Below are 24,941 nucleotides of genomic sequence, written 5' to 3' on the forward strand. Positions count from 1 at the left end.
AGAGTTTTTAAGGTTTTAATAGATTTTTCATGACCTATGTCGTAGCTGTTTTCGTTCTGACCCAATGTCAGCTGACAGATCACCAGTGAGACCAAATTGTGCAATTACGCCCGTCATTTTACAAGCGTGCTTGGAGACAAAAAGACACCTCACACATATCCTGTGAGCAAGTCACTTTTATCTGATATATTAAAAGCCAAAGCAATGTTTTATACCATTTACAACAAATGCATCTCAATGTAACTCATGTAGCCCCCACCATCACCCAGGGTCATACTTTATTTACCATAACTCAGAACATGTTGTGGCTGACTATTGAAAGCATACATGATAAGAAGTATAGTCTCCTTGAAGAGGAGACCATCAGACTACTGCGTCAACAGATTCTAGTAATTCTAGCAATTAAAGGCCAGAGGCACTTAAAGGCAACCTATTAATCCTTCTATAACAATTTCCCCCTTTTGTAAATGGAATAACCTTTGCTACGGGGTCAGCTGATGTCCACAAAGGAGCTACTGTCTCATAGGTCTAGTACCCACAAGGGGGCTTTCTACCTGCTTCGCCCATCCACCCTTAGTGTGGACACTCACCTCCCCCGTCAGCAGTGGCCATACGGGGCCTATGATACACTACAGAAGGTTCAGCCTTAGGTAATACATATATTAGAGCTTTTACGGCTACATAAAACAATGAGCAAAGCAATAAAATTTGCATACAAGTCTGTCAAGTCAAAAATAATCCCTCCATCTAGGCCGCTAAGCCAATCGGCTGGATTTAAAAAGAAGTCTCCATATTATATTAGTCTTATTAAGAACCTTAAGGAACCAAGAAAATCTGAGTCCAAGTCTGATTGTGTATGCAGTGTGGTGTTAATACCCTTCTTGGTCCTGGGGTATGGCAAAGTACAGCATAGTCCTTGCAGATACTGGGCTGTGTGTACAGATCCAACAGTCCAGCAGTTTTTGTCCTTATCGACATTTAAAAGTGTATTCAGTGTCTCTGTAAGGTGCAAACATCCTACCACTGCCAGCAAGGTGATTAGAACAACAGTCTTTCTGCTAGTGAAAAGATCTTTTTGCAGTGACTGGCATGGATTTCTGGGAAGGATTCATTGTAAATCAAATATCTAAGGGAATTACTTAAACAAGGGTCTCACAGATTGGATTTGAACCTGTGTGATCCTTTTGTTTTCCCCATTGTGCGCCGCATTGCTTAATGAAAAAGTGAAATAGGTAAACAGTTTATTCAATATCGAGACTTTTTAGGTCAGTTCATTTTTAGTTGTCTTTTTAGTATAATCCCTGCCACTCATAATTAAGGGGATGACCAGAGATTGCTTACTGATAACTAGAGTTGAGCAAATTTTTCAAAATTCGGCTCCAATTATGATTGGCGGCAAATATTGCTTTTGCAATATTCGCCGAACGCACCTGAGCATCATTGGCGTGAATGGGAGTAGAAATTAATGCATATGCTTGGACCTGATCATCAAACATAAATTCGGCACGAATAGGGCACTAATATGGTACGAATATGGCAAATTCAGATTCGGAGACCGATTCCGAACATATTCGCTCAACTCTACTGATAACTCACTCCGAGGCAGGGTCTTCAATATTAAAAGCTGTGAAACTCCTTAAAGATTTTGCTTAGCTGAATTATGTGCCAAGTTGAAAAGTCTGTATGTCATTAGCATCAATATCCTTGATAGTTGTGTGCCATCTCATTTCAGCCTTAACCCACAAAGATGTGGTAACAAAAGCCAATGACTGGTATGTGGGTAACAAATGAAAGGTTAAAAGAGCTATGAAAGTCAGCTGCTCTTAGCGATTTCTGGATGAAAAGCTTTTTTTCTCTTTTACCTTTTTTATAAGGTTACAGGATGTGTGCCAGTCAGAGAAGAGGAGTCACGCTCACTTTTGACAATAAATATAACATTGTCTTGTTACTCTGTTAATAGCTTAACTTCCCTTCATGGCTAATAGTCAGACATTTAACTTGTGTTTTACAATTGTATGAATCGGGGTCAAGCAGACAAAGCCAAATAAACATTCTCTACCAGATGACCTGCATGTCACAGACACATGAAAGTTTGCTTGCTTACTTCTCTTTGGAGCATTGCTATCTACAGCCCAAAGTTTTTTCTTAGCTATTGTTAGCTAATGTGATGTAGAGGCAGAGAAGCTGATTCCAGCAATGTGTCATCCACTGGGCTGCTTGCTGTAGTTTTTATAAATCCATTATTTTATCAGCAGGAGAGTATCACTAGATGACTACTTGGCCTGCTGTCAGATAGTCCAACTACGCCCCCTTCTCTGATTGGCAGTTTTCTGCCTATGCGCAGTATACACATCTGCTAATCAGTGGTGTGGGCGGGTTTATTCAGTGGTGTGGGAGCTCAAAATTCTGAGAACTGGTAGATCTGCAGCATAAAAATTCATTTTAATCAAAACTGCAGCACCCAGAAATGTAAGCGACACATCGCTGGAATCAGGGTCTCTGCCCTTACATAATGTTGTTCTCAGATGGGGTAGCAAAAACTTTGTGACATATTCCCTTTAAGCTTTTGTAATGGAGTCTATATCTGTTCTACTATAAGCAAAGCATCCCCAATTCTAAATCCCCCTATACACATCCTACGTAATTACAAAAAAACTCTCAGGATAGTCTTCATTATTGACGTCAGTTAGGAAAGGTTAATGAACTAAGCATGGGCCCTTTGGTCTTGAATCTCTGCTCTATTCACCAGTCATACATATCCACACACAGGAAATTATTTGGAAACAATAATGCTACTGAAATATTTTGGTGCCTATCAGAGGCATAGCTAGTGGTTCAGCTCAGGGGGGAAAAACATCCTAATGGGCCCCAAACCAGGAGCCCACTAATTGTGAATACACGGAAACCTCAACAGATGACTGCGCTGCCACTGAAAAGAAATCTCGCCCATATACTGGTAGATACCAGGCCTGCAGAGCATACGAGTGACTACAGTACAGTTACAGATAGTGACCAACAGCTGATGTTCGCTCTGATGGAGACGCTCACTTTTCTTTTGTGTCCTCTAGATGGTAACATTGCCATTGCCCCCTAGAAAATAATGTCCAGATTTTGCCGCTAGAAAGTATTAATGCTCCCTGTGCACCTTTGACGGTCACAATACCCTGATTGCCCCATAACAATATTGCTTCTTAAGTGCCCACTAAACATATAATAATGTCCACGGAGACTCCCCATCTACAGCCCCTCTATACACAGTATGATGGGCCCACAAGTCCCCATACACAGTATATTAGGCCAACAGCTCCCCTATACATAGTATGATTGACCCACAGCTCCCTTATACATAGTATGATGTCCCCACAACTTCCCTTTACATAGCGTGATGGGCTCACAGGTCCCCTATACAAATATGATGTTCCCACAGCCCTCTTATATACATTATGATGGGCCCACAGCTCCCTTATATACAATATGAAGGGCCCGTAGCTTCTCTATATACAATATGATTGGCCCACAGCGCCCGTATACACAATATAATGCCCCCCCAGCTTCCTTGTTCACAGTATGATGGCCCACAGCTCCCCTATACACAGTTTGATGGAGCCAAAGCTCCCCTATACATAGTATACATAGTATAGTTTGGGCCAGCAGTATGTCCCCAAATGAGATAATAACCCCAGCATTAGCCACCAAACTATATAATGGCCCTACATCAAGCTACTCTTCATATTCTTATTCATCTACACCAGTCCCTTATAACACTCTTTGTGCAGATAAAATCCCCAACAGATTACAGCAGCAGACAAATAAAAGATAAATCTCATCCACACGCTGCTGACATTTCCTGTGCAGAAAAATAAAGTACGCTAATTGTGTTACAAAAATGCAAATTTACTACTTTCAGTGCAGCAGGCAGGGGCATAACTTTAGTGGCTGCAGTGGTTGCAGTTATATCTGGGTCCTTAAAGGGAATCTGTCACCCCAAACATCGTATATGAGCTAAGGCCACTGGCATCAGGAGCTGATCTACAGCATTCTGTAACGCTGTAGATAAGCCCCCGATGTAACCTGAAAGGTAAGAAAAACAGGTTATATTATATTCACTCAGGGGCGGTCCTGCTGCGGTCCGGGTCCAATGGGCGTCGTGGTCCGGGTCCAGCGCCTCCCATCTTCATAGGATGACGTCCTCTTCTTGTCTTCACGCTGCGGCTCCGGCGCAGGCGTAATTCTCTGCCCTGTTGAGGGCAGAGCAAAGTACTGCAGTGCGCAGGCGCCGGGCCTCTCTGACCTTTCCTGGCGCCTGATCACTGCAGTACTTTGCTTTTCCCTCAACTGGTCAAACAAAGTACGCCTGCGCCAGAGCCGTGGCAGGAAGACAAGAAGAGGACGTCATCCTATGAAGATGGGAGGTGCTGGACCTGGACCGCGACGCCCATCGGACCGGACCACAGCGGGACCGCCCCTGGGTGAGTATAATCTAACCTGTTTTTCTTATCTTTCAGGATACATCGGGGGCTTATCTACAGCATTACAGAATGCTGTAGATAAGCCCCTGATGGCGGTAGCCTTTTAGCTCATATACGATTTTTTGGGTGACAGATTCCCTTTAAGCTTAAGGAGGGTCAGTTCTTTTACTTACAGCACTTGGACCGAAAATGTGGCCGTATGAACTTGGTTTCATATGTGTGGCACTATAATAAATGCTTATGTCATCTCAGGTTTCCATAGTCATAATGCAAAAATGGTAAAATATACACCCTAGCCTCTTTAAAAATACTGTATATTATGATGATAACTCTTTCATACAGATACTCGTCCTTTAAATTACTCATGGCTTGGGCCCACTGTACCTCTTATCCTTTAATTCTCCCTCTTGATTTCCTCCCTTTCTATTTGCCTACTATACCTACCTAAGATGCTGTAAGATTACTGTACATAAAGCAATTATCTGACCCCCGCATGAGGAAATGTAATACTTTATTCCATTCTTTTTGCATACTTACCCAATGAAAATACTGGTACTTGAAATCTAAAAATGGTAACATAATGGAGTCTAAGCTAATTTTCACAGCTAGCAAAGCCTCATTCAGATGTCCATTTTTCACATACGTGTTCTATCCGTGCTGTGCAGCCATGTGCCCACTATAATGAATAGGGCTGCTCATAAGTCTGTGGTTTTTCCGATTGTCTGAAAAAATGGGAATGGCAATTTTAGATCTGAGTTACGAATCAAACTTTCCAATGCAAGTCTATGGGTCTGTGAAAAGCTCAGACAACACACTGATGGCATTCTAGTTGCATCTTAGTGCTGTGTGGTTTCCACTGGTTAAGGCCAAATTCAGACATCCGTGAAACATGGTCCATGAAAAGAAAGTGATATTCGAACTCGTCATGAATCTCCCAACCCGTACTCCACAGCCTCATAAACATGGTTGGTGTATGGAGAGTGACATACAGACTAGCTTTGTGTCTCCTGATCTGTACTCAAAAGCCTCATATACAGAAGCATAACTACAATAAGTGCAGGGATTACAATCGCACCCAGGCTCTGGAGCCTAGGGGATGTAAAGGGTCCCTTTAGCCCATATGAAAAGACCATTACTACTAAAGACTTGCAATTATTGGGTTCTGTTGGAGCATTGGCATTGGGGTCCTCAAGCTTCAACTTGCACCACTCAGGCATATGAGGTTGTCGGGTTCATGTTGGGAGACCTGAGGCTTGTCCGTATATCATTTTCCGTACACGGACCACGTTTCATGAATGCATGAACCTGCGTTATGTAAGAAGCTTGAGAAACCATCATCATTTTTTTTTAATATGAGCAATACTGATGGTAAGAAATGAAGCGCTGATGAAACACTGATGAAAATCCAATCCTGCCAACTTATGGAGGTCAGTCAATTTTTTTCATATAAGAGAAAAAAAAATATATGTCAATTGAGGCATTAAGAAGACAGTATGTTACTAGAGATCAAGGGTGAAGATGAAAGGATATAATAAACTAGCTATTGAACCCGTTCTACGCCCGGGTGGCGAGCATTTATATTGGAATATGGTCTCCATCCTGGTATGTGCTGCTCCTATCCTGTCATATGCTGCTCCATCCTGCGCCCCCATCCTGTCATGTGCTGCTCCACCGTGTCATGTGCTGCTCCATCCTGCGCCCCCATCCTGTCATGTGCTGCTCCACCGTGTCATGTGCTGCTCCATCCTGCATCCCCATCCTGTCATGTGCTGCTCCACCGTGTCATGTGCTGCTCCATCCTGCGCCCCCATCCTGTCATGTGCTGCTCCACCGTGTCATGTGCTGCTCCATCCTCATCCCCATCCTGTCATGTGCTCCCATCCTGCGCCCCCATCCTATCACGTGCTGCTCCATCCTGCGCCCCCATCAGTGCGGGCGGCTGTGCTGAGTGCGGGCGGCTGTGCTGAGTGCGGGCGGCTGTATGTGGCTGTGCTGAGTGCGGGTGGCTGTATGTGACGTGGCTGTGCTGGGTGCGGGCGGCTGTGCTGGGTGCGGCAGCTGTGGGCGGCTGTGCTGGGTGCGGTGGCTGTGCTGGGTGCAGCGGCTGTGCTGGGTGCAGCGGCTGTGCATGGCTGTAGGCGGCTGTGCGTGGCTGTGGGAGGCTGTGCTGGGTGCGGCGGCTGTGCGTGGCTGTGGGCGGCTGTGCTGGGTGCGGTGGCTGTGCTGGGTGCGGCGGCTGTCCGTGGCTGTAGGCGGCTGTGCGTGGCTGTGCTGGGTGCGGAGGCTGTGCATGGCTGTGGCGGCTGTGCGTGGCTGTGCTGGGTGCGGCGGCTGTGCTGGGTGCGGCGGCTGTGCTGGGTGCGGCGGCTGTGCTGGGTGCGGCGGCTGTCCGTGGCTGTGGGCGGCTGTGCGTGGCTGTGGGAGGCTGTGCGTGGCTGTAGGCGGCTGTGCATGGCTGTGCTGGGTGCGGCGGATGTGCTGGGTGCGGCGGCTGTGCTGGGTGCGGCGGCTGTGCGTGGCTGTGGGCTGTGCGTGGCTGTGGGCGGCTGTGCTGGGTGCGGCGGCTGTGCTGGGTGCGGCGGCTGTGCGTGGCTATGGGTGGCTGTACGTGGCTGTGGGCGGCTGTGCTGGGTGCGGCGGCTGTGCGTGGCTGTGGGCGGCTGTGCTGGGTGCGGCGGCTGTGCGTGGCTGTGGGCGGCTGTGCTGGGTGCGGCGGCTGTGCTGGGTGCGGTGGCTGTGCTGGGTGCGGCGGCTGTCCGTGGCTGTAGGCGGCTGTGCGTGGCTGTGCTGGGTGCGGAGGCTGTGCATGGCTGTGGCGGCTGTGCGTGGCTGTGCTGGGTGCGGCGGCTGTGCTGGGTGCGGCGGCTGTGCTGGGTGCGGCGGCTGTGCTGGGTGCGGCGGCTGTGGGTGGCTGTGCTGGGTGCAGCGGTTGTGCGTGGCTGTGGGCAGCTGTGCTGGGTGCGGCGGCTGTGCGTGGCTGTGGGCGGCTGTGCGTGGCTGTGGGCGGCTGTGCGTGGCTGTGGGCGGCTGTGCTGGGTGCGGCGGCTGTGCTGGGTGCGGCGGCTGTCCGTGGCTGTGGGCGGCTGTGCGTGGCTGTGGGAGGCTGTGCGTGGCTGTAGGCGGCTGTGCATGGCTGTGCTGGGTGCGGCGGATGTGCTGGGTGCGGCGGCTGTGCTGGGTGCGGCGGCTGTGGGTGGCTGTGCTGGGTGCGGCGGCTGTCCGTGGCTGTGGGCGGCTGTGCGTGGCTGTGGGAGGCTGTGCGTGGCTGTAGGCGGCTGTGCATGGCTGTGCTGGGTGCGGCGGATGTGCTGGGTGCGGCGGCTGTGCTGGGTGCGGCGGCTGTGGGTGGCTGTGCTGGGTGCGGCGGCTGTGCGTGGCTGTGGGCTGTGCGTGGCTGTGGGCGGCTGTGCTGGGTGCGGCGGCGGTGCTGGGTGCGGCGGCTGTGCGTGGCTATGGGTGGCTGTACGTGGCTGTGGGCGGCTGTGCTGGGTGCGGCGGCTGTGCGTGGCTGTGGTCGGCTGTGCTGGGTGCGGCTGTGCGTGGCTGTGGGCGGCTGTGCTGGGTGCGGCGGCTGTGGTCGGCTGTGCTGGGTGCGGCGGCTGTGCGTGGCTGTGGGCGGCTGTGCTGGGTGCGGCGGCTGTGCGTGGCTGTGGTCGGCTGTGCTGGGTGCGGCGGCTGTGCGTGGCTATGGGTGGCTGTGGGCAGCTGTGCTGGGTGCGGCGGCTGTGCGTGGCTGTGGGCGCCTGTGCGTGGCTGTGGGTGGCTATGGTCGGCTGTGCTGGGTGCGGCGGCTGTGCGTTGCTGTGGGCGGCTGTGCGTGGCTGTGCTGGGCGCGGCGGCTGTGCTGGGTGCGGCCATTTTCTTGGTCCTGCTCCCGGAGTCGGCGCCTGCGCAGTCCGCGCTTTCCGGCGCCATTTTCTTGAAGACACTGCAATGTGTCTTCAAGAAAATGGCGCCGGAAAGCGCGGACTGCGCAGGCGCCGATTCCGGGAGCAGGGGGACAGTCACGGCCCGGAAGCGCGTCGGTGGAACGGGTCAGGTAAGTATACTCACCCTCCGCCTCCTGGCTCGTCCCTGCTTGTCCGGTGGAGATCGCGGTGTGCGTTCAGCGCTTACGCATACCGCGATCTCCTGGGAGCGTCGCTCTGTGCGGTCCAGACTGCGCCGGCGCTTGCGCTTGCGCAGTCTATAGAGGCTTCGGACAGAGTGACGCTCCCAGCGTTATATTATAGATGGCAAAATAATACATTCACATGGATGTGTTCCATAGTTGTAGCCTAGTGACTTCCTTTCTACCCAGTATTTGGTGTTTTTTACCTCAGTATTTGTAAGCCAAAACCAGAGGTGGGTGATAAATACAGAAGTGGTGACGTGTTTCTATTATACAGGGTGGACCATTTATATGGACACACCTGGGTTTGCCATTTATAAAGTTGCATCCAAAATGGCCAACTACAAAATGGCCACCATGGTCACCGCCCATTTTGGAAAGTTTTCCCCCTCCCATATACTAATGTGCCACAAACAGAAAGTTGATACCATAAACCATTCCCATTTTATTTAGGTGTATCCATATACATGGCCCGCCCAGGTATATCCATATACATGGCCCACCCTGTACTTTTCCTCTCATTGTTCCACTCCTGGTTTTGGCTTATAAATACTGAGGTAAAATACTGACCAAATACTGAACGTGTGAACTTTACCTAACATTGGTGTTTTATATAGCAGAATTAGCCTTATTGTCCCCTCAGGCACTATGATTCATGAGTCACTGCTACCTCTACACCCCTATAATGCCACTATTTTATTCTACCTTTTGTAAGGGAGACAAAATTATAACTGAAACAAACATAGAAACTGTAAAAACCATCATATCAAGTGCTAAAATGATTTATTTTTCTCCTACTGGAGACGATTCTGATATTTGGTGGTTTTTATGCTAGAGGGGGGTATAAGTCAAGTAATAGGATGTTATTGTGGGTCCAGGAAATAGGAATTCCTATAAATGCAATAAATAGGAAAAAGGAAATGGATATTGTTAGACTACTTCATTTTGATCTGATAGCGAGCTGTGGCTTCCACAGTTTATCTGCAATATCTTGATGTTTCCTAAAGATGTGGTTCATCTAAACAGAGCATGATGTGTAGCCCACAATAAATTCAGCCCTTCCATCAAAATGGATCTTTGCATTTTCATCATTTGTCTTACACACTAATTATGGGAGCAATTCTGGAAATATGGAAGAGCAGCCATATCGAAAACCCACTCCATGTACTAAAGAACCCACCACTATTCACTGCATGGGATGAGGAGATGGGTTGCCTTGATTTGTGACATCTCAACAACATTTCTCAAAGGCAGATTGGGGCGACAATCAACAGTGCCTATAATCTGTTCATTATACAGCAAGATCTCATCTCCCGAGATCTTGGTGCCGAGATCTCATCTGCGCATGCGCCGCCCCCCAGCAGCCATTTTCCCATAGTCCCCCTCATAGTAAACCATGTAAGTGCAGGGACTCTGGGCTTTCATAAAATGTCAACAGAGCCCTTGCACCACCAAGCCCGGCAGAGGTGCACATCCAAACACCTCCTCATCCAAGTCTGCGGCCTGAAGCATCGCTCCACTCTTGCCTCCTCCAGCAGCCACCACCCCCGGTAAGCAATAAGATGCATGGATTATAAGAAGCACCACCATTTTACCATTTTATTAAAAAAAAAGTTTTTTTTCCTATTTTTCTCCTCAAAATTTGGAGTGCGTCTTATAATCAGGTGCGTCTTATAATCCGCAAAATATGGTAATTAAGTTTATTGCAGTTCAAACCTGCTGAACTACGGTAACTTTACTGACGACACCTCTCGCAGCTTGAGAACGCACAATATCCATGGCCTATTAATGTCAGCCCGCAGCTGTTTGCTTTGCCTTTGCTGGTAATTTCAAATAGGGGAGACCCCTGAACTGTAAAAGAAGACCCCTGTGCATGAGCAATAAAACTCTGTTCACATTGCAAATGGGGGATGAATTTGATGACTAGAACAGCACAGACAGTATTTTTGCTGTCAGAAATAAAAACAGAAACCACTCCGCAGCAATGACAGACCCTATTTTAACTTAGTAGGGTCTGTCAGGTGCCATTAGGGTCTGTTGTATACTGGAGTCAGCACAGCATTCTGGCTTCTGTTATGAATGGAAGTCACAATGCAGGTGTGAACAGAGCCTAAAATTGAGGTGCTAGTCCCCCAGTTCTATTCTGATTTTGCAGGTCTGTAACAATCACCCATTGATAATGAGGTTTTGTACAGTTTCCCTAGTAGACATGAATTCAGTATTTTCATTGTCGTTTTCAGAGGAGGGCATACTGCAGCAGTGACATTACATTATCATGCATGCTGTTAGTCATGCCTTCATAAATGTAAATTATCCTTAAACCAAGAGAATAAAAAGTAGTCCCTGAGGACATATAATGATGACAGAGAATTCCCATTTGCTTTTCATTAACTTTTAGAATGATCCATTCGTGGTAATGGTAAATTATACTGGTAGCGTAGGAAGTACCTTAAAGGCAAACCCATATGTAAGCATCTAATGCTCATTTAGGGGCTTCATATGAGGGGATGAGACCAGGGAACAGCTCTATATCCACATCAATAAGACTCTTTTCTCACTGTCATTATATTTTTCATTCATTACAAGCCATGACTACTATACTATTAATTTTTGAACAGAACTTGAATTCTAATTCAACAAATTAAATCTAATACCAGTAAGGTTTTATTTAGGGTTCTGTTTTTTGTAATGAATCTGCCGACTGAAATTTTTTTGGTCATCAAATCTACCAGAACTGGAATTGGTACAAATTGAGTCATATGACCAAGTCTATCAGCAATGTCAGTAATCTGTGGACACTGGATGAGGGCCCTGAAAAAAGCCTCTTACCTGACGGCATCTATGGCTAATCTTTTGGTTAGCCAGCATGGTTCGACATCACATATGCATCTCACCGCAATGATAACATTGTACCAGTTTGGCTAATCAAGATGTATGACATCAGGTGTTAGGCACCGCGGTTCTCCCACTGCATGGGGTAGATCCCAAGCCTTGTCTGCCTCTGCGGTCTCCCATTCTGCTCCGGCCGCAGTAGGGGCTGCTCAGCAAAGACGTCGGTCTCAGCGTCTTGCTAAGACTCGGGCTGTATGCTTGGTTACTGCTGGCCTTCCAACCAAAGATAAGGTAATCAGCAATAAGCAGTGGCAAACAGACGCTCCAGAGGTTAAGTCCAGAAATCACTCTACTGAGCATGCTCGTGAGGTGGCGACTTCTCATTGGTGGTCGGTCGTCAGCTGCTCAGGTGATGTGGTAGTTCCAGATTGGTCCTCGAGCAAGGTCCTGTCTGACTTGACTTAAGCGGAACGTATAAAATGTTCTCTGGAGCACATGCCGGCGTGCTAAGATCATTTATGTCATATGTGTGTGGAATATAACGGTAGTGTGGACTTGTCTGCTTGTTTTCAGGGCAGGCGTATAGCCTTTAGAATTCCAGCACCTCTGGAGAGGAGTTTGTGTACGTGCATATGCTGTGATTGTGTCCACTGCCTATTCCCTTGCCCCTGTGGGGCAAGGGAATAGGCAACGTTCACGTTCACGCAACGTTCACCTGTGAAGTAACAGGGGATTTTACATAGTGTCATTTTCATTAACGTGGCATCTAGCTGAGCCATACTGTTTAGGGACAGCAGTATCTCCGTTAGTACCCCTCTGTGAAGCTAACAGAGTTGGGTAATTAGTTTCTATTCACACAGGGTGACATTTAACCCCGTGTGTTTTTGAAATCGCTTGCCGCATGCTTCCGCCATTGTTTACTAGCTGTGGTTTTCCATCTCTGCACGGTGAACCCCGGGTTGCGATCGCACTTCATCATAATATATATTTAGTGCAATCCACCAACCCTAACATCAGGTACAGTGGTTTGCGAAAGTATTTCTACCCCCCGACTTATTACCTATTTTGTTACATTGCAATCTGTGTTTAAATATTTTTGTAACCCAATTTGAATGTGATGCATAAGCACTAAATAGTCTAATTTTGTGAAGTCAGAAAACTATAGATATAAATTAAATTTATGAGATCAAATAACTAAAAATTGTCATGTGCATATGTATTCACCACTTTTGAGATGAAGCCCTTAAAAATTTCTAAGGCAAGCAATTACTTCATAAATCACATGCTTACTGAAAGGAAGTCTACCTGTGTGCAATCTAAGTGTCACATGTCTGTCAGTGTATACACACATTTTCTGAAAGGCCACAGAGGCTGCAACGCCATTAAGCAAGAGGCACCACTTACCAAACAACACCATGAAGACCATAGAGATCTCCAAACAAGTCAGTTGTTGAGAAGTACAAGACAATGTTGGGTTATAAAAATCAATCCCAATCTCTGATGATCACCCTGGGCACCATAAAATCGATTCATAAAAGGGAAAGAACATGGTACCAAAACAAACCTGCCAAGAGAGGGACGCCCACCAAAACTCTCAGCCCGGGCAAGGATGGCAGTAATCAGGGAGGTAGCACACATACCAAAAGTCACCCTGAAGCAGCTGCAGAGTTCCCAAGCAAAGACTGGAGTATCAGTCTATACTACCACTACTACCACAATGAGCCGTACACGCCATAGAGGTGGCCTTTATGGAAGAGTGGGCAGAAAAAAAGCCTTTACTTACACACAAAAATTGTAACGCTCGTTTTGAGCTTGCCAAAAGACATGTGGGAGACTCCTCAAAAGTATGGAGGAAGGTACTGTGGTCAGATGAGACCACAATTGAACTTTTTGGCCACCAAGGAAAATGCTATGCCTGGCACAAAACCAACACAGCTCATAACCCCCAATAACACCACAGTGAAACATGGTGGTGGAGGTAGTATCATGCCCAGGAGAAGTTTTTCAACTGCCGGGACAGGAAAAATTGTCCGAGTCATGTGGCAAATGGACAGCGCAAAATACAGGGATATTCTTGAGCAAAAGCTGCTTCAGTCTGTCAGTAATTTGAGACTGGGACGGAGGTTCACCTTCCAAAAAAACAATGACCCAAAGCATACAGCTAAGGAAACACTTGAGCGTTTAAGGGGAAATGTGTACATTTTTTTGGGGGGGCTAGTCAAAGCCCAGACCTTAATCCAATTGAGAATCTGTGGTCAAACTGGAAGATTGCCGTTCACCAGAGGAAACCATCTAACTTGAATGAGCTGGAGTAATTTTGCCTTAAGGAAAGCTCATAGAGACTTATCCACTTATCGACTTGCTGCTGTAATTGCTTGAAAAGGAGGCTCTACAAACTACTGACTTTAGGGGGGGTTAATAGTTATGAACACTAAAGTTTTCAGCTATGTTGCCCTATTTGTTGTCTGCCTCATAATGAAAAGAAAACAAAAAGTTCACAGTTGTAGGCATGTTCTTTAAATGAACTGATGCAAACCCTAAAAAAGTGACATTCCAGGTTGTGAGGTATCAAAACATGAAAAAATTCCAAGAGGATGAATACTTTTACAAGCCACTGTAGGAGGTAGATCTCAGGGCTTCTATCCAGGTGCTACAGATTATTGGGCAATGGGCTGGTTCGTGTGAATCAATTTGCACCAACTCTAATCACCAACTGTAAACGTGCTTATTTGCGTTTCTGTTTATGGGATGAGTTGATTTTTAGGCAAGCTTGAAAATCATTGTTCTTGGCAGCACATCATCATGTGTAAATAATCGTTATGTGCACATCGAAAGTACGATAGGCCACTCTAGACAGGCCGGTAAATGCCCGCTGATCATTTTGCATGTAGCTGATCTGTGGATGTTTAATGGCCCTGGTAGGCCCATCTTACTGAACCCTTAAGGCCCCCATATATGTTAGACTAATGACGGATTCACCCGATGGTCTAAATCATATTGGAGAGCCAGCTGACTGATGGTTGGCAGAGATGTTGATCATGCATGTCTAATTTCAGACTGCCGATGGCAATGTTCTTCTGGAGATGTGTTGTGAATTTGGTTTCTGGGCTCCCCCGGTGGTTACTGGTGGTACTGAACTTGTGTGCTTCATCTCCTCTGTTCACCTGTTTCCATCAGGATGTGGGAGTTTCTATTTAGCCTTGCTCCTCAGTCATTTCTATGCCGGCCAACAATGTTACCAGAAGCCTTTCTGTTGCATGTTCCTGCTCCTAGACTACTATCAGCTAAGTTGGACTTGTAGTCCTAAGATTGTTTTGCATTTTTGTTCCAGTTCTCTGTTTTTGAATATTTCTGAGGCTGGAAGCTCTTGTGAGCTGAAATTGCCACTCTGGTGTCATGAGTTGATATTAGAGTCTTAAAGTAATTTCAGGATGGTGTTTTGAAAGGGTTTTCAGCTGACTGTGAAGTTCCCTTTTCTGTCTTCCTACTATCTAGTAAGCGGACCTCAATTTGCTAAACCTATCTTCATACTTCGTATGTCATTTTCCTCTAAAATCACCGACAATATATGTGGGGGCTACTGTCTGCCTTTTGGGGAAAATTTCTCTAGAGGTAAGCCAGGTCTGTATTTTCCTCTGCTAGGGTCAGTCAGTCCTCCGGCTGGCGCTGGGCGTCTAGGGATAAAACGTAGGCACGCTACCCGGCCACTGTTAGTTGTGCGGTAGGTTTAGCTCACAGTCAGCTCGAGTTCCCATCTTCCAAGAGCTAGTCCTTTTGTATGCTTTACTACGGTCTCTTGCCATTGAGAACCATGACAGTTTGGCCGGCCAAGAGTTAAAATAATTGGCAGAAGAAAGGAGAGAAAAGAAGTCTGCAGAGAATTTTTTTTTTTTTTCTGAGTTTGCTCATTAGTTGATTCACTTGCATCTCTGCTTACTGCAGCCTTCGTCTCTCTCTCCTTCTAATCCTTGAATGGTTCTGATTTCACCTGATTAAAATGGATCCTCAGAGTTTAGCTATTGGTTTGGATAATCTCGCTATGAAGGTTCAAAGTTTACAGGATTTTGTAATTCATGCTCCTATATCTGAACCTAGAATTCCTTTACCTGAATTTTTCTCCGGGGATAGATCTCGCTTCCAGAATTTCAAACATAATTGTAAATTATTTTTGTCTCTGAGATCTCGCTCCGCTGGAGATCCTGCACAGCAGGTCAGGATTGTAATTTCCTTGCTCCGGGGCGACCCTCAGGATTGGGCATTTGCTTTGGCACCAGGGGATCCTGCGTTGCTCAATGTGGATGCGTTTTTCCTGGCTTTGGGGTTGCTTTATGAGGAACCTCATTTAGAGATTCAGGCTGAAAAAGCCTTGATGGCCCTGTCTCAAGGGCAAGATGAGGTTGAAATATACTGCCAAAAATTTCGTAAGTGGTCTGTGCTTACTCAGTGGAATGAGTGCGCCCTGGCGGCGAATTTCAGAGAGGGTCTCTCTGATGCCATTAAAGATGTTATGGTGGGGTTCCCTGTGCCTACAGGTCTGAATGAGTCCATGACAATGGCTATTCAGATTGATCGGCGTTTGCGGGAGCGCAAACCTGTGCACCATTTGGCGGTGTCTACTGAGAAGGCGCCAGAGATTATGCAATGTGATAGAATTCTGTCCAGAAGCGAACGACAGAATTTTAGGCGAAAAAATGGGTTATGCTTCTATTGTGGTGATTCAACTCATGTTATATCAGCATGCTCTAAACGTACTAAGAAGGTTGATAAGTCTGTTTCAATTGGCACTTTACAGTCTAAGTTTATTCTATCTGTGACCCTCATTTGCTCTTTATCGTCTATTACCGCGGACGCCTATGTCGACTCTGGCGCCGCTTTGAGTCTTATGGATTGGTCCTTTGCCAAACGCTGTGGGTTTAATTTAGAGCCTCTGGAAGTTCCTATACCTCTGAAGGGTATTGACTCCACGCCATTGGCTAGTAATAAACCACAATACTGGACACAAGTAACTATGCGTATTAATCCGGATCACCAGGAGATTATTCGCTTCCTTGTGTTGTATAATCTACATGATGTGTTGGTGCTTGGATTGCCATGGCTGCAATCTCATAACCCAGTCCTCGACTGGAAAGCAATGTCTGTGTTAAGCTGGGGATGTCAGGGGACTCATGGGGACGTACCTTTGGTTTCCATTTCGTCATCTATTCCCTCTGAGATTCCGGAATTTTTATCTGATTATCGTGACGTTTTTGAGGAGCCTAAACTTGGTTCACTACCTCCGCACAGAGATTGCGATTGTACTATAGATCTGATTCCGGGCAGTAAGTTTCCAAAGGGTCGTTTATTTAATCTATCTGTGCCTGAACATGCTGCTATGCGGGAATATATTAAGGAGTCCTTGGAAAAGGGACATATTCGTCCTTCGTCATCTCCCTTAGGAGCCGGTTTTTTCTTTGTATCTAAAAAAGATGGCTCTTTGAGGCCGTGTATTGATTATCGGCTTTTGAATAAAATCACGGTTAAATATCAGTATCCTTTGCCACTGCTTACTGATTTGTTTGCTCGAATAAAGGGGGCCAAGTGGTTCTCTAAGATTGATCTTCGTGGGGCGTATAATTTAGTGCGAATTAAGCAGGGGGATGAGTGGAAAACCGCATTTAATACGCCTGAGGGCCATTTTGAGTATTTAGTAATGCCTTTTGGTCTTTCAAATGCCCCTTCAGTCTTTCAGTCTTTTATGCATGACATTTTCCGTGAATAGTTGGATAAATTTATGATTGTGTATCTGGATGATATTTTGATTTTTTCGGATGACTGGGACTCTCATGTCCAACAGGTCAGGAGGGTTTTTCAGGTTTTGCGCTCTAATTCCTTGTGTGTAAAGGGTTCTAAGTGTGTTTTTGGGGTTCAAAAGATTTCGTTTTTGGGGTACATTTTTTCCCCCTCTTCCATTGAGATGGACCCTGTCAAGGTTCAGGCTATTTGTGATTGGACGCAACCCTCTTCTCTTAAGAGCCTTCAGAAGTTTTTGGGCTTTGCTAATTTTTATCGTCGATTTATAACTGGTTTTTCTGATGTTGCTAAGCCATTGACTGATTTGACTAAGAAGGGTGCTGATGTTGCTGATTGGCCTGTGGAGGCCTTTCGGGAGCTTAAGCGCCGCTTTTCTTCCGCCCCTGTATTGCGTCAGCCTGATGTTACTCTTCCTTTTCAGGTTGAGGTCGACGCTTCAGAAATCGGAGCTGGGGCGGTTTTGTCGCAGAAAAGTTCCGACTGCTCCGTGATGAGACCTTGCGCGTTCTTTTCTCGTAAATTTTCGCCCGCTGAGCGAAATTATGATATTGTTAATCGGGAGCTCTTGGCTATGAAGTGGGCTTTTGAGGAGTGGCGTCATTGGCTTGAGGGGGCTAGACATCAGGTGGTGGTATTGACCGACCACAAGAATTTGATTTATCTTGAGTCTGCCAGGCGCCTGAATCCTAGACAGGCGCGCTGGTCGTTATTTTTCTCTCGGTTTAATTTTGTGGTTTCTTACCTACCGGGTTCTAAAAATGTGAAGGCGGATGCCCTTTCCAGGAGTTTTGAGCCTGATTCCCCTGGTAATTCTGAACCTACAGGTATCCTTAAGGATGGAGTGATATTATCTGCTGTTTCCCCAGACTTGCGACGGGTCTTGCAGGAGTTTCAGGCGGATAGACCTGATCGTTGCCCGCCTGGTAGGCTGTTTGTTCCGGATGATTGGACCAGTAGAGTCATCTCGGAGGTCCATTCTTCTGCGTTAGCTGGTCATCCTGGAATCTTTGGTACCAGGGATTTGGTGGCTAGGTCCTTCTGGTGGCCTTCCCTGTCGCGAGATGTGCGAGGTTTTGTGCAGTCTTGTGATGTTTGTGCTCGGGCCAAGCCTTGTTGTTCTCGGGCTAGTGGATTGTTGTTATCTTTGCCTATTCCGAAGAGGCCTTGGACTCACATCTCCATGGATTTTATTTCTGATCTCCCTGTTTCTCAGAAGATGTCTGTCATCTGGGTGGTGTGTGACCGTTTCTCTAAGATGGTCCATTTGGTCCCCTTGCCTAAATTGCCTTCCTCATCCGAGCTGGTTCCTCTGTTTTTTCAAAATGTGGTTCGCTTGCATGGTATTCCGGAGAATATCGTTTCTGACAGGGGAACCCAATTCGTGTCTAGATTTTGGCGAGCGTTCTGTGCTAGGATGGGCATTGATTTGTCTTTTTCGTCTGCTTTCCATCCTCAGACTAATGGCCAGACCGAGCGAACTAATCAGACCTTGGAGACTTATTTGAGGTGTTTTGTGTCTGCGGATCAGGATGATTGGGTTGCCTTTTTGCCCTTGGCGGAGTTTGCCCTCAATAACCGGGCTAGTTCTGCCACCTTGGTTTCTCCTTTCTTCTGTAATTCGGGGTTTCATCCTCGTTTCTCTTCCGGTCAGGTGGAGTCTTCGGATTGTCCTGGAGTGGATGCTGTGGTGGAGAGGTTGCATCAGATTTGGGGGCATGTGGTGGACAATTTGAAGTTGTCCCAGGAGAAGACTCAGCAGTTTGCCAACCGCCGTCGTCGTGCTGGTCCTCGTCTTTGTGTTGGGGACTTGGTGTGGTTGTCTTCTCGTTTTGTCCCTATGAAGGTTTCTTCTCCTAAGTTTAAGCCTCGGTTCATCGGCCCGTACAAGATATTGGAGATTCTTAACCCTGTGTCCTTTCGTTTGGACCTCCCTGCATCTTTTTCTATTCATAATGTCTTCCATCGGTCATTGTTGCGCAGGTATGAGGTACCGGTTGTGCCTTCCGTTGAGCCTCCTGCTCCGGTGTTGGTTGAGGGTGAGTTGGAGTACGTTGTCGAGAAGATCTTGGACTCCCGTGTTTCCAGACGGAGACTTCAGTATTTGGTCAAGTGGAAGGGCTATGGTCAGGAGGATAATTCTTGGGTGACAGCCTCTGATGTTCATGCCTCCGATTTGGTCCGTGCCTTTCATAGGGCTCATCCTGATCGCCCTGGTGGTTCTGGTGAGGGTTCGGTGCCCCCTCCTTGAGGGGGGGGTACTGTTGTGAATTTGGTTTCTGGGCTCCCCCGGTGGTTACTGGTGGTACTGAACTTGTGTGCTTCATCTCCTCTGTTCACCTGTTTCCATCAGGATGTGGGAGTTTCTATTTAGCCTTGCTCCTCAGTCATTTCTATGCCGGCCAACAATGTTACCAGAAGCCTTTCTGTTGCATGTTCCTGCTCCTAGACTACTATCAGCTAAGTTGGACTTGTAGTCCTAAGATTGTTTTGCATTTTTGTTCCAGTTCTCTGTTTTTGAATATTTCTGAGGCTGGAAGCTCTTGTGAGCTGAAATTGCCACTCTGGTGTCATGAGTTGATATTAGAGTCTTAAAGTAATTTCAGGATGGTGTTTTGAAAGGGTTTTCAGCTGACTGTGAAGTTCCCTTTTCTGTCTTCCTACTATCTAGTAAGCGGACCTCAATTTGCTAAACCTATCTTCATACTTCGTATGTCATTTTCCTCTAAAATCACCGACAATATATGTGGGGGCTACTGTCTGCCTTTTGGGGAAAATTTCTCTAGAGGTAAGCCAGGTCTGTATTTTCCTCTGCTAGGGTCAGTCAGTCCTCCGGCTGGCGCTGGGCGTCTAGGGATAAAACGTAGGCACGCTACCCGGCCACTGTTAGTTGTGCGGTAGGTTTAGCTCACAGTCAGCTCGAGTTCCCATCTTCCAAGAGCTAGTCCTTTTGTATGCTTTACTACGGTCTCTTGCCATTGAGAACCATGACAGAGATGTACCACAAGGCAACGTGTCAGTCTTCGCTTTGTTATAGGGAAGACATGAGTATTCAGCCAAGAGAGCACTCCTGTGTATGGGAGTCAGCTGAGACAGCTGTTGGCCAAACGATGGGCTAAACCAACTTTGGCCTTCCAGTCACCCAATGTGTATGGCCAACTTTAGAGATCAATATATAGTATGTATACAGTATACAGCTTTATCATCAACCTAGATATGACAATAGACTGTGACTGTCTGTTCCCTCCTGGTTCATTGGATCCTCTGTAATTACTGTCATCAGTACACTTGTACATGCTCACATGCTTACATTTTGCAAAACTGTTACTTTTCTTATATATGGGACCATGGCCAATTAAGCTCTCAAAAGTCACATTTGGCTCTGCATTGCAAGCAGTAATTGTTTGGTAAACTATTACTTACAAGACTATATAAAGAAGCAATGGCAAATCAAACAACACTGCTGTGTAATGGAACCTTGCATTTGGTTGTTTATCCTCGTGGGACTTGACTATGGAGGTTTGTTCCCTTCTTTACATTGCATGATTATTTCTTATTGAATTGTATGAAATACAAATAAATAAATAGTTGTCATATTGTAGTTCTGTAAAACTGTTAATATATACTGTATTCTACAGTGCAATGACTTTGCGCACATGTGGTCCCCCAGTTTGTGTCACTGAGAATTCATTTCTATAGAAGCTGCTCACCTTAGACTAGACATTATGAAAATGGGCACATGTGGTGTAGGTATACATATACTGTATGTGTGACCCCATTGGTGAGCACTTTTGTTAATGACCTTTCTAGAGGTAATTACAAGCCAAGCATTTAGGGGTTAGGCTCCGCTATCAGCTGTGGAACCACAGGATAACAACCTCTTCTTTAGAACTTTAAGGAAGTTGTGTTTTTCAGATCAACTCTGTTTCCTGCACAGAACATCCCACCAAGGCATGTAATGTAGCAGATGTGATAAAATTCCCATCCCCCAAGTTCTTTCCAAAACATACACATCCTTCTTGGTGTTCACATGCACTACAACAAGCTTCCTTGAGTCTCATTTGATTGTGAGATTAAATAATGCATGGAATTGATTAGATGCCATAAAAAAGCAAGAACAATTATATCATTCTCCAAGCCATGGAGCCTGCAGCTTATATTCATGTCAAGAAATAACAAAAAATAATAATGGCAATGAAAAGTAATGTAACATTCCATTTCTGGGAATTTGAGTAATAACACAAATAGCATTTATTACAGTATTGACCAATACTAGAATTAGTTCCAACATTAAAACGTAGATTGGCCAAGCTACTAATTGATTTGATACATAGTATTTGACGCAAATACTGCACACTATACTTCCCTAATGGTAACATTGAAAAATATGCTTCAAATTCAGCTATCTTTGGGGTTACAATATAAGCGAAATGAGAGAAAAATCATGAAAAATACAGTACTGATATATACACTCCATTCTAGTCACAGCTCTTTGTGGACAGCTAGTGGGTAACAACAGCTCCTAGATGATGCTCATGGCACCGGATCTGTCTACCACCATCTTAGGAGGTATCTAGTGTCTCCCATCCTGTATGCACGAACTATGTGTCAAGCACTAGTTGCACTTAAACAGATCATCAAGAAACAGGATAGATGTTATTTTTACCCCTACTTACAAAATTAAGGAGCATTCCTCTTAGACATGCAACATATTTGTCCGTTATATGGGTTGTCCGGGACTTTGACATTGATGGCCTATCCTTAGGAGCTTTGGAGCTACACATCACAGCTCTGTCGACTGTATAGTGGCCACAAGCAAGTACTACACATCCACTCCCTATTCAAATCAATAGGTGTTGGATGTGCATTGCCCGGTCGTGGCCACTATTTCGTTGATGGATCTGTGCAGCTCTGTACCTGAGCAGTTCTGACCAATACCGGAAACAGCTGATTGTCAATGGTGCCGGGTGTCACACATTCATAAAATCAGACATTGATGACCTATCTGTGGAGAATAGGCAGTCAATGTTAAAGCCCCAGAAAACCCCTTTAAGCCTAAATGTAAATAGCCTTTTGAAAAACCTTGGAAAACTAAACGTGCAAATTAAACTAAGAGTACTTTATCTACAGCCACATATTACTTTGGCCTGTGCATCAAAACTAAATTTAGATACTTCAGCCTTTGAGTAATGGCTGCTACTGAGAAGTATGGAATCCATAGAAAATGTAGTTCATAAGTTCATGATATGCTATGGTACATTGATTACAAAACATTACAGTGTTCGGCTGGACAAATAAGAACAAATTCTGTTACACAGATAATTTCAAGAGTAAAAATTAAAAGGGTAAAATATAATTCACAATTCCCAGTACATTGACTTTTGAGTCATGGTAAGTGTGGTCTTTTGCTCTGTAGACCCACATTGCTAAGAAATAATTGGCCATTCATCCCAATGGCTGACATAGAATGGTAATTATACCATAATCGGCCATTAACCTAGCTAAACCAGTTGATTCTAGGATTCTTCAACTAATCTTCCAAGGGAGAGCTTAAATCAAGGGTGCACAACCAATGGTCTTGGGGCCATATGCCACATTAAGGCCAGTCATGCATAGCACTGTGGGGATATGTTGTGCTGTGTGGTCATTTGTGTACCAACCACAGTTGGCAGAATGGGTTCTGACTCCTGGCTCCTTTAGCACAGAAAGGAGTAGATGAGGTGAAGAACTGGTCATGCATGACTGCTGTCATATTCATTGTAGTCTATGGGAGAAAGGAAACACTCAGCATCTGACATATACTATAGTGTAGAGAACTGAATGCATGGTCTCCTCCTTCTAGACTGCAAACCCATGAGAAGGGTACCTCTACTGTCCTGATAGGTGGTAGCCCTAAAAATGGAACCAGCACCTATTAGCAAATACTTTCATTATGCAATAAATGTCTCAGAAGGTAATTACTGCAGCCCATGGAGCTGTTTTGATTTGACAATATGGCCCTCAGGATCCAAAAAGGCTGTGCACCCCTCACTTAAAAAGTGATTGTCCAAAATGTAAAACCGTGTCTGTACAGAAATATAATTTTTTTCTGCGATAGCGAATATCTATTCAAAAAAAGGTCTTATATTTCACTTGAATTAAAGAGAGTGTCCACTACTAGGACAACCCCATCTTAATCCGCATGTTTGCCCCAGGGAAATAACAAGACTTCTTATGCCGTTCCAGTGGTGACGGCACTGTCTCTCCAGAAGCTCTCGTAACGTTTTACGTCACACAAGCCCTCCGGATGTAAATAATTTGTCCAAAGGCGGAGAGTGTGAAGAGGTCACTGATTGGCTGCAGGGCTTGCGTGACGTAACACTGTTATGTGAGCTCCGGGAGAGAGAGTGTTGACAATGCTGGAGTGGTGCCGGCACAGGATCTTAGCATATAAGGGTTGTTAGTTTACTGGGGACAAAAGACAGATTGAGAAGAGGTAGTCCAAGTAATGGAAACCCCTTTAAGCACTGAAATATAACCAGATCATTTATTACGTGTTGATCAGATGACAAAAACTGCTATACGTCCCCAGGAAACAAAGAAACATGGCAACATGTAACATCAACGACAGACATGCTTGACACTCGTCACTCACCCACATCCATTATTTCACAGATCCCATTAACATTATCTCCAATTTTGCATTTGAAAATTGTCCCAGGGTTGCGGATATCTGCGCGTGTGGTCAGATTGGATTTTGGAGCTCCAACAATAATCCTGGAGTAAAATAAATAAGCAAAAATAATTACGTAAAATAAAAAAAAACAAAATAAACCTGGCATTTATCACAAAGGCAGAAATATTTGACCTTTTAAAAAAAGAGTAGAATATGCAGTTTACTCACAGATTATGCAGATAGCAACCAGATTCACATTCTTGACTATGATGTAATGCAGAGGTTGCTGCAACAAGCTACATGATGGCAAACATTTGCAAAAATTCACGTGAACACTCACCACTTATTATCTTCATAGCTGTGGAAAATCACAGAATAACCAAAGAGCGATCCATCTGGTCCTTTAAAAACGAAGGGGTTCTCCTCATCTATATTGTAAGTTCCAGCAGGGATAGCAGTGAGAACACAGATCAGTGTAAGACTCCAGATGTTGGACAGTTTGCAAAGTTTGCAGCCTTCTCCTCTCTTCATGATCATTTTAGAAGTTTTGCTGCTTTCCCCAAAGTGATGTCTTCATAGCAATGGAATGATACTTTGTGTGTACTGGAGCCTTGTGATTGCAGGGTAACTGTCTGTATCCAGCATCCAGCAGCCCATGTTGTATTTCAAGTGAAGAAAACTTTTTTTTAAGTAACCGCCCATCACTCCTGCTTCCTCCTTCTCCTCCTCCTCTCTTTAAGTTTTCGGCTCCAGAACAGAGACTGCATATTAGAAACCAGTCTTGGACGTGTGTTCTCTCCAGTAATTACAGCTTGTCTGTGACACGGATAATAGATGACTACAACCCATTATTTCCAGTTCACTACTGCAGATCCTTAGTCTTCTTTATTTAAACAAGTAACGACACTGAGGCTAAGAGCGTATAAGAAAAACATTCGATTTTCCTCCAGAAAAAAATTGTCCATTTTCATGGTGGTTTGTATTCAATCCTTTCCTCATGGCATCCGTTTTACACATCAGCAGTTATTAATATTTACAAAGACCAAATACCGTTTCCTGTGTCAAAGAATTGCAACATATCGGTAAA

At 45.5% G+C, this 24,941-nt stretch overlaps 1 protein-coding gene across 1 annotated transcript in view; it reads right to left on the bottom strand.

Moving 5' to 3' along the window:
• Positions 1 to 24,539, bottom strand: part of ITGA4 (integrin subunit alpha 4) — a 184,132-nt gene extending 159,593 nt beyond the window's left edge. Inside the window, exons 1-2 of the mRNA XM_077272594.1 lie at positions 24,195 to 24,539; positions 23,834 to 23,955 (exon numbers count right to left, since the gene is read on the bottom strand). Coding sequence (XP_077128709.1) covers positions 23,834 to 23,955; positions 24,195 to 24,391 — 319 coding nt within the window. The 5' untranslated portion in view covers positions 24,392 to 24,539. The remainder of the gene's footprint in view (positions 1 to 23,833; positions 23,956 to 24,194) is intronic.
• Between the last annotated feature and the right edge of the window lie 402 nt (positions 24,540 to 24,941).

The sequence above is a fragment of the Ranitomeya variabilis genome, chromosome 7, assembly GCF_051348905.1.
Source record: "Ranitomeya variabilis isolate aRanVar5 chromosome 7, aRanVar5.hap1, whole genome shotgun sequence".
Classification (NCBI taxonomy): domain Eukaryota; kingdom Metazoa; phylum Chordata; class Amphibia; order Anura; family Dendrobatidae; genus Ranitomeya; species Ranitomeya variabilis.